We start from the raw sequence: 11,032 nt of genomic DNA on the forward strand, positions 1-11,032 counted from the left end.
TCTAAATCCAGCAATTGCATTTCAAAGTTGCCAATGTCAATATTAAAGGGAGAAAAATTTAATTCTGTTACAGTAGCACTGAGAGGTTTTTAACAAAGGCTAATGTTGCCTTGCTGTTTCTGAATTCCTGAAACCTGTTGAGAAAAGCTTCCCTCATATTTAAAATACTGCACGTGGTATTTTGTGGAAAAGCCACACTCAAGGGGCCAAAGAGCAGTGGTTTGCCGACCACTGGTCTAACCACTGTGCATACACCTGAAACTAATACAAGAATAAATAATACTGAATGTAAACTGTAATTGATTAAAAAAACTCTAACCCCCCCCCCCACTTAATTTTTGCTATTGTCACTGCTGTCTTAAATTAAACCATAATCTATATACCCTATTACTGCATTAGCTTCTAGAAAGCTGTCTCCAGTTTCTCTTCTACCTCCAATCTGCCAACATTCTCTTAAAAAGTAAATCTTATTTTATTCTCTTGCCTAATAATGTTATCTGTCATACCTAGCTCATGCCAGGCTCTGAACTACAACGTTTTTAATCCTCAATATTAGCTCCTTCCATTTTACAAAGATAGTTTGTCCCATATATAACTTTCATTCTTTCCACCACTTACTCTTATCCATCTCACCGTTAAGTCATTCAAAAATACTTGATTTTCCAAATAGATCATGTACGCTTTTTATTATTAGCTGCATGCCCTTGCACAAACTATTGCTTTTGCCTGATATAATCAATTTTCAAAAGTAGTGCAAATAAAATTTACCCTAAGCAGAAGGTTTGATTTAGTAGTACCCATAGTATTCTGTAAAACCTTTATTATAATAACTATTCAATTACATTTTAATGGTTAACATGTGACTTTTCCTTAAACTGTGAACTTCTTGAGAGCAAGGTCTATTTCAGTAGTCAGCAATCTGCGGCTCGCGAGCCACATGAGGTTCTTTGGCCCCTTGATATGGCTCTTCCTAAGCCTTAGGAGTACCCTAATTAAGTTAATAACAATGTACCTACCTATATAGTTTAAGTTTAAAAAATTTGGCTCTCAAAAGAAATTTCAATCGTTGTACTGTTGATATTTGGCTCTGTTGACTAATGAGTTTGCTGACCACTGGTCTATTTGATAAAGATGTATGATGACAGAACATTAACAGGAGTAATATTTATGGAATGTTTTTTACTTGCTATTACAATACTAGCCCTTACTATTACTTTAGTATTCAATAGAACAAACATTCCTGTTTGTGGATAGGAAAATAAGTTTCAAAAAAGTTCAATAAGCTACTACTCCATGTGACAAAACAATGAAATAGCTGAAGAAGGATGTGAACCCAGATATTTCTGAAGTCAAGCTTATCAAGCCACTTCACAGATACTCAGTAAGTTATCTGCTAAGTAAACAATGTAATCAAATGAGAAATATCATTCACAAAACATCATGCTGGAGCTTACGCATATTGGCCAATTCTATAAAGTATTTTTATGAATATTCACAGCAAATTTTAAATTTCACTAGTTAATATGCTTCAAAACCACACATTCCAATCTCATCTAGTTAGTATATGACATAATTCTAAATACTATTCTTTATCCAAAAGATACTTAGGGATCTGAATTAAAAAAACACAACCAATATGAGCCGAATTAATGATTTAGTTCAGTGGTCGGCAAACTCATTAGTCAACAGAGCCAAATATCAACAGTATAACGATTGAAATTTCTTTTGAGAGCCAAATTTTTTAAACTTAAACTATATAGGTAGGTACTTTGTTATTAACTTAATCAAGGTATTCCTAAGGCTTAGGGAGAGCCACACTCAAGGGGCCAAAAGCCGCATGTGGCTCGTGAGCTGCAGTTTGCCGACCATTGCCTTAACTAATATAATAGGAATTCTGTTTGTGAAGTATAGATAATTAAGACTGGATTATAATAATAAAAAACAGTGAATAACCTCATTAACTGATAATCATAAAGTTGACATATCTGTTATAGCACCATCATGTGGAGATTCATTTTTTCATATGGCAAATATTTATTAATGTCTATTTTGTGCTAGGCATTGGTTTAGGTTTTTTCTTCTTCAGATTTTAACAGGGCTTTTTAAAAAATTATTTATTTATTTTATTTTATTTTTTATTGTGTAAAGTATTACAAATGGTCTAGGTTCTTGAAATATATCTGTGTAAATAGAGATATGACCCCTTGTGAAGCTAATGGTCTAGGTCAGGGGTCCTCAAACTTTTTAAACAGGGGGCCAGTTCACTATCCCTCAGACCGCTGGAGGGTCAGACTATAGTTTAAAAAAAAAACTATGAACAAATTCCTATGCACACTGCACATATCTTATTTTTAAGTAAAAAAACAAAACGGGAACAAATACAATATTTGTATTTGCATGTGGCCCGCGGGTCGTAATTTGAGGACCCCTGGTCTAGGTGCTGGGGCAAACAAATAATTAATGATAAACATTATACAGTAGCTACAAGTCAGTTATAAATTCTATGTTAAAGAGAAAAAGTAGAGCAAAGGAGATCAAGCATGCGAGGAGGGGGTAGCAGATAGAATGCAGTATTTTAACAGGGCTCACGGAGGCCTCTTCAAGAGGTACAAAGACTAGAGGTGAGAATTAGCCAGGTTGTTATCTCAGAAAGAGGTACAAGCAGAGGAAACAACAACAGCAAAGGTTTCATGCTAGTGCATGCCTGGAGTGTTCAAAGAAAAGAAAGAATGACCAGTATATATAGAATTTTGAGAGTAAAGGGAGAGAAGTATAAAAGGAATTTAGAGGAGTAACTGGGAACCAGATCTTTTAGGGCCTTGCAGACCATTGTAAAGACTGCCTCTTTTGGTTCCCTTTCTTTCTTTAGGTCCCTGCTGAAATGCTACCTATGACAAGCAGAAGGATTAACTAGACTACTTGATATAATCTAGCAATTTACCCCCTTATTCTGCTTTCTTTTCTCCATAGCATTTAATACTATCTGACGTACTTATCTAGTTGTTATGCAAATTCTCCAAGTAGGACAGGGACTTGGCTTTGCTCACTGCTATACCCCTAATGCAAAAGTACCTGGCACATAGTAGATACTCCTAAAAAAAAAAAAATTGTGAATGAAAGAAAATAATTTTGCATTTTTGTTTTTATACTTCACTCTCATATTCCTGGTCATTATGTGTTTCCACAGGAGAGGTGGATCTATTTTCACTTGATATGTTGATCAAATTAGGTTTCTAAGCCTACTGGCTGAAAAGTTAACACTGAACTACAATAAATTCACAAGGGTATTATAATCTTAAGAATCTCTCTTGGTCTCTTGGTAGATTCACGGTCTTTTGATTACCATTAGGAGTAAAACATATATTTCTATCTGAATTTCAATAAACCTCTATATTTAATTTTCCAGTGTGCATCCAGCTTATATGTTTCCATTCCTGTGACTCTTTTGCATATAGTGTGTGATACTTACGTTAACTTCAATCTTTTTGCATGACCAGGCATTATAGGAACATAAAGCATTTTGACTCCCTGTACCACCATTGTTGGCTCAATTCCATACTTTTCCTGAAAGAGAATATCCAAAAGAGAAACAATTATCAAAGCTCCATCTAAATATAAAGTTTTGGGTGACAATGTTTTACAGCCAGTAAAAATAATACTTATAAAATTGTCACATAAATTTATGTATAAAAACTAAGATTCAAAGCAACTAATGTATAAAAAACAAACTCAAAGCAACTAAGTGAATACATGTCTCACTTTGACAGCATTTATAAAATCCAAGAGGGTGAAATCTTCTTTTCCATGTATAGTCCATCGGTCCCAAATTGTAAATGATATTCCATTTCTGTTGTAGAAAATATTCAGAACAAAAACATTTTAATTTTCTTCCCTTTAATAATAATAATAAAAAGCCCCAAGAAGTCCATTATTTGTAATTTAGGTAGATATTAATATGGGGGGGAAAAGGAAAATACAACTCCTAATTATTCCATAAACTTATTTCTCCAACAGACCACACAAGTAACCACGTTTATCAGTTCCTTAGTGATTTTTCTAGCATCTCATTATAAATCAGTATGACTTAGTGAGAGTCTTCCCCCTCTCTTTTTTTAATCACCTGCATGAGTTTCACTGTGTGGATGTTACAGTGCCCTACTACTGAACAGTTGGGTTGCTCTAATCTTTGGTTATGACAAATGATGCCAGAATGAATATCTTGTACATATATCATTTGATATGAATGTAAATGTATCTGCAAATCTGAAATACAGTGCTACATTCCCCATATTATGGGTTACACTACTTTATACTCTCATCAGTGATATATGAAAGTGCTTTCTCACAGTCTTGCCAAGACAGATGTTTTCAAATTTTTGGTTGTTGCCAGTCTGGAAAGCCAAAAATGAAGATTAGGGCAAATGCTTTGCTTTGTCACATAGCTTTTGGAACTAGATTCTAAATCGGATAATCCATTAGTCAGAAACTAAGGTGTCTTCTAATTCATTTAAGTTAGGTATATGAAACCATAAAACAGTACAATGCTAAACAGTGTGACAGATTAAGTATTGTGAGAGTTGCATGGCTGGTTTAGTCAAAAATACTTCAAGAAGATAGGGTTTTCACCTGTTCTTGAACTATTGGTAAGAATTTATAGATTTAGAAAAAAAGAAAATGTGAAGTTAGTATTTTTCCCTTTTGAAAGGTAAAAATTTTATTATGTACAAGAAATAGACCTTCATGCATACCTGATTTCAGTTTTTCTTACTTCAGATGTTTCTGTAAACACTATAATTGGAATGGCTAAGTTAAGGAAACAATTTTTGTAAGCTTCAAAGGGACAGCCAGCAGCTACTTTGATCATCTCCAATGCAACCTAGATTAAAAAAAGGTACACTGATTATATAAAAGGCTAAAACTAGTAATATAAATTTCTTATAAGTCTCTCCAGTTTTAGCATACATACTTTCAAACTCTCCACCTGTTCTCTACATGGTAAACAAGGTTATTAGAAAATATATGTTAACTTAACCAGGTAATCTTCCTACTTTGAAAGCAGATAGCAAAACTCAAAAATACAATTGTCTAAGCACAATACAGGGGCAGATAACTACATTACATGACTTCTAAGAATAACACTGTATACAGTGTAATAATTAGGGCCATTGTAAAGATTCTGAATCATTAAGGGAAGATTAAATTGTAAGAAAACTGAATCACAAATAGGGAATTACAATTTTTTAAGGCAGAACACTAAAATCCAACAGCAAAGATCAGGGCAGTTTATTTTATTCAAGAAAAAGAATACCTGCTTGGTATGGAGGACACAAAGATGATTAAGAGGATTAGTGCCTGTAAGAAAAATTAGACTATCTTGACAGAGCTTATTTTTTTAATGTTAAAATGTTTGTATACCCGCCCAGCTGGCATGGCTCACTGATTGAGCATCAACCTATGAACCAGGAAGTTACAGTTTGATTCCTAGATGGGGCACATGCCTGGGGTTGTGCTCAATCCCTAGTGTGGGGCATGCAGGAGGCAGCTGATCAATGATTCTCTCTCATCATTGATGTTTCAATCTCTCTCCCTCTCCCTCTCTGAAATCAATAAAAATATATTTTTATTGTAAAAATTTAAAATGTACATTACTTTAACAAATGTCTTGCAACTTTAAATTATAAGATCAATATGTATACCTCTCCTTTTCTAAGATCTCTGAGTGACTGGTTGGAGGTAGTACAATGGGAAAAAAGGAAAGAGGCTATGAAAAAGATGCATTTTCACTGAAATAATAATAAACTCACCAAGCCAGAAACTGCAGCAGTGGTTGTTGCTATAGCAGGTATAATTTTACCAGCTATGCGCTTTGTTTTGAAACGGTCAGCTGGTTCAATGCTATACATTTTAGCTCGAAGATTTGATGCAGCTGTGATGAAATCTATGTGTCCATTACGATCATCATCTTTTTCAAATGAAAGGACTGCCATCTGAAGGTCACCTAATCATAACAACCAGAAAAATAAGTTTCCTAGTAAGTGGTAAAGATTTTACCAGGTGAAAAGCAATGTGGGTTCACTACTCTTACAGGTTCTTTTTTGTTTGTTTTTGAATGACCGAAATGTACAAGAAAAATGCAAGGAACTGTAGATATTGAAGGAAATGAAAATAATGGCTTTTATATCACTAGATTAGAGAAGTTTCTAGATTATAAAAAGTTTTCTAAAAAATAGAAAAATAAGAAAGCCATGTACCACATCTGCTAGTAAGTGGTTTACAATAAAAAGTCAACAGTGGATATTCTTTGAAAGTTGATTTGAAACATACTACTCTGAAACATTTGATCTTTGATAACTAAGAATAGGGTAAGTTGGTCAAATAAAAATATGCATCCTTTTTAAAGATTTCTAGATCAGTGGTTCCTATAATCATTCTGTAGATAGGTATAATTTGATCTGTGATGAAATGAAAAAGAAATCATAGTATGTTTTTTTCCAGAACTATAGTTAATTAACTAAGATGGTTACCTTTTATTTGTAAAATAAATAATCCTGGTTGTTTTCCCTGAATTTTCTTGGTCTATGCATAAAATCCAAAAGTTTGGGAACTACTGATTTATGTAATAGAAAAATGATGAGCAGGTCTAAAAACATGAATTAGTAGCTCTGTTTTTAAGGAATTTACTGTTCAGTTTCGCTATGTTTAAGACAAAGTATGTGTGTAGGTCAGTTTGTATTCCCTGTGTGTAATTATGGAGACTAAGAAGCCAAGAAAAAAAAATCTGTCTATACATTTTTATCCTGAAGTGACTTACTTGTCTAACTTAATGACTCCACTTTTTGCTCATTATGCTAGTCATAAGTTAAAAAGGAGTCACAACAGAATCTAAAAAAATCAGAACAATAACAAAGCAGACTTACATTTGAGCTTTTGAGAGTAGGGCAATGGTGGAGAAAATTATGAATTCAGTCACAGTTTAAGATCAACAGTATCTTTCCTTAGATCATGAAATCAATTAATATCATTACTATTATTATTATTAAATCCCATAAGCTTTTGGGTGTAGAACTTAGCAAAAACAGAAATCTCTCCAAGTTCAAAACATTTTAATAAAGATTAGTTCTTACTTGTGGTAGCTTCATTAGATGACATAATCTTTTCTAGTTGGAAAATAGCATTCCTCTCATCTTCACTGCTGATAGGAATCTGGTCTGGTTTCCGTGCTGTTTCATCTGTTTGAACAACCTTTAAATACATGTATACATGTTCATTAATGTATCATATCCAATATCTAGGTTTGGTTATCATACCTGTTTTATCAAATAAGTCACAAGAGAAAATATTCCCCCTACCTAGTTTAATCAGATTATTAATCATTATGGTGCAATGTGTTTTATGCCTTCCACTAGTTACATATGGTTGGGGAACATCCAGCCCATGGACCACAAAGGCCTGTGGGCTGTATAAAGCCTGCAAAATCATTTGGTCTGCCCCTGCAAGGCATTAGGGATGAGTTAATTAAATGATAGACCACATAGAGTAGGCTAATTTTTAAGTTGATAATTTAAAAAAAAGTTTATATTAGATTTTAGAGAGATAGGAAGGGAGAGAGTTAGAAACATCAATGATAAGAGAGAATCATTGATTGGTGGCCTCCTGCACATCCCCCCACTGAGGATCGAGCCTGCAACCTGGGTATGAGCCCTGACCAGGAATTAAACCTTCGACTCTTAGTTCCTGGGATGATGCCCAACCACCAGTACTACATCGGCCAGGGCTAAGTTGATAATTTTGTATGGTCCTCGAATGTTGTTATAAATATCCAAATGACCCTTGGCAGAAAAAAGGTTCCCCACATTTGCAGAAGTTGGTAATGTTATGTTGTTTATATGTTTTCTTTATTATCTGTCTCCTAACACTGACATCTAAACCCTACAAGAAACTTTTTTCTCAAGAATGCTTACTTTGTTCACTAAGAGAACCACAATAAATATGTATATATAACAAACTTGTTTATAGTGAGTGTTAAAAATATTTACTGAATAGCTTGTGAGCTCTGAATTTATATGGTTCTCTTTAAAATTCCACACTAAAATAAAGTTGATAATAATCAAAAGTTGTGATGCTCACAAATCTACTTCAAAACAAACTTCATGGCTCTAACTAGTACAGAGCTGTTTTCTGTCTTCGAAGAAACAAGAGATCCATAAAATACATAGGTATCCTTTAAATATTTCTTAATTGCTGACAAGCAATTCTTTTCCAATGAATATGTCTTTCTTTATACAAATGCAGGGCAACATATACAAGTAATTTATCCTTAAGGAATTACTTACTGGACATTCCATGATGGTAGTAAAGTTAATATTCTCAAACTAAGAAACTAACTACATCATCAGTAATTAAAGTACTATTTTTTATTTTAAAAAGACATCTAACTCAAATTTTTATAACCCTAACCTGGATTCTCCAGGTTTAGAATGGAATTTGACACATACAGAAGTTCAGTAACTATTTGCCAAATAAAAGAATTTCTAAACGTACCTTACTGGAAGGTTTGAATTCCTGAATCTTTACTTCTGAAAGAATATTCAAGAGGGCACCTGCTGATATGTCCTGTTTTTTAAAAAAAAGTAATTTATGAACAAACTTTTTCTTTTAATTCTGAATTCTAAAGCTAAAATCTTCCTATAAAAAGTCCCTTTTCATATAAAAATATTTGAATAATTTATCATGTGGCTATTTAGACTATACCTATTTATGACATATACCTATCTTTATTTCTATAGAAATATCAACCCAAAAGACTGGGGGAACAGTAGTATGTGCAAAAAACTACTTTTTCGTCAAGAAACTTAAAATCTTAGTTTTTTCCACAAATTTTTATAAAGGTAGTTTTACAACTGCTTGTATCAGACTGAGTGCTTTAAGATTGAGGACTATGTCTTCATTGTTTTACAAAGCTCTCGGCATAAAATTATACTCAATAAATAAAATAAATAAGTAAATTGAATTCATATCTTTGAAAACATGAATATATTTAAATGGTTCAAGATGAACTTTGATAAATTTAAGGTTATCAGATCCATATTTACTATTAAGAAACTGCTTAGGAAAAACTGAGACAAACTGCTTTTGAGGTCACCTATGATACATCACAAAATTACCACTCTTTTTACAAAAAGAATACTAGACTATATGCCATTATTTTTACTGGACATTCACAGCATATTTTACTATATATTAACTAAAAAGAATTGATCTACAACAGGCATTTTTATCTGGATCCTAGGAAGCTAGATCTATTTGGATCTAGATCTAAAATAGGCAGAATTTTATGAATCTGGTTCATATTTCCCCATTCAGCCTATTTAAAAGTGTTACAATTTACTTAACTCTACTATGCATTTGTGGGGAAAAATTCACTACTGCAAATTTGCCTCTCAAATGAAACTGCATTGGATCCTTTACAGTTAGTCAAAAAGATAATGCTTAACAGAATGGATATGATGATAAGGACTAAGAGATGTCAATATGAGGTAGCATTTTCAAATTTCCTGAAAAGAATATAAAAAAGCATCATAAAATAAGCCAAACCAATATTAACAAAGAGAATCTCTAAGGAATATTTTAAATTTGTTATAAAACAGTTCCTTTTGGGTGTCAGAGTAATTACAATTGAAGTTACTATGTTATAAATGTTTTAAAAATAAAGCTAAGGCTGCTTTTATAAATGTGTTTCACTACTTAAACTTAGGAAGAAAGAAAATTAACTTTCTTCTACTTAATAATGCTGCAATGAGATTTTAGCTTTTGCTATGGGCAACAATGCAACAAAATAAAAAAAAAATTATCATAATATATTAAACACATTGTGATGGTGGAATTAGCTGATAAGTCATCTAATTCTAGCCTGGCTTTGTTTCATTTGCTAAAGCTTCAAGAATATCTTACCTCTTCTGTAAATGGAATGCAATAGATTGTAGCATATAATTTTGCAGCATTCAGAAGAAAACTGAAGTGCCTTTGAAATTAAAAAAACAAAAAACAAAGTGTGAATTCACAGTTTCAAATAAGATGTTTAATTCATCAGAAACTAGTCTTTAAAATGTTGAAGAAAATAACTGTAAAATTTTTGTTACAAGATTATTTTTTTAAAAGGCTGTGAAATTCTGGTCTAGATCTAAGTACTGTACAGGCTATAGACAGAAAATAGCAGATGTTTATCCTCATAAGCACTGATATTTCAAAGTAGTGACTGTGATTACTTTGGGGATATGAGTGGTCAGAGAAGCAAAAATTATACTAGTGAAAGAAAATTCATAAAAAAGCATTACATATTTGGTTTTAAAAAGTGTATGTCAGGTGGTTCATACTAGGCAAAAGAGTACATTAAAACAAAGAAAGGTAAGTTTGATAGAACAAGCAGTCAGGATTAGGTGAGTGGAAGCCTAAAATAAGCACCGGATGAAACTCTAAGCATAAAGGAAGGCTTACACATGAAGTGTTTAATATGTGTGTGTGTGCTTTTATATATATACTAGAGGCCGGGTGCACATAAATTTGTGCTCTTGGGGGGGTGGGGGGGTCCCTCAGCCCAGCCTGTGCCCTCTCGCAGTCTGGGACCCCTTGGGAGATAACGACCTGCTGGCTTTTAGGCCTGCTCCCAGGTGGCAGAGGGCAGGCCCAATCCCTAGGTGCAGCCCCTGGTCGGGCTCAGAGCAGGGCCGATTGGGGAGTTGGGGAGCCGCCCCCTGTCATACACAGAGCAGGGCGATCGGGAGGTTGCAGTGCCACCCTCAGTCACGCTCAGGGAAGGGCCAATTGGGGGTTGGAGCACCGCCCCCGTCACACTCAAGGCAGGGTCGATGGGGAGGTTGCGGCGCCACACTGTCATGCACAGAGAAGGGCCAATCAGGGGGTTGGGGCTCCGTACCCTGTCACACACAGAGCAGGGCCGATCAGGGGGTTGGGGAGCTCCCCCCTGTCATGCACAGAGCAGGGCCGATGGAGAGGTTGGGGAGGTCCCCCCTAC

At 34.2% G+C, this 11,032-nt stretch overlaps 1 protein-coding gene across 1 annotated transcript in view; it reads right to left on the minus strand.

Annotated features, from left to right (window-relative positions):
- The window catches only part of UBA6 (ubiquitin like modifier activating enzyme 6), a 68,355-nt gene that overhangs the window by 3,736 nt on the left and 53,587 nt on the right, over positions 1-11,032 (minus strand). The window contains exons 27-33 of the mRNA XM_015565762.1: positions 9,952-10,021; positions 8,542-8,613; positions 7,125-7,242; positions 5,805-5,998; positions 4,749-4,876; positions 3,760-3,847; positions 3,470-3,564 (exon numbers count right to left, since the gene is read on the minus strand). Of these exons, the coding sequence (XP_015421248.1) occupies positions 3,470-3,564; positions 3,760-3,847; positions 4,749-4,876; positions 5,805-5,998; positions 7,125-7,242; positions 8,542-8,613; positions 9,952-10,021 (765 nt within the window). The remainder of the gene's footprint in view (positions 1-3,469; positions 3,565-3,759; positions 3,848-4,748; positions 4,877-5,804; positions 5,999-7,124; positions 7,243-8,541; positions 8,614-9,951; positions 10,022-11,032) is intronic.

Source organism: Myotis davidii, unplaced genomic scaffold (genome assembly GCF_000327345.1).
Source record: "Myotis davidii unplaced genomic scaffold, ASM32734v1 scaffold31, whole genome shotgun sequence".
Classification (NCBI taxonomy): Eukaryota; Metazoa; Chordata; class Mammalia; order Chiroptera; family Vespertilionidae; genus Myotis; species Myotis davidii.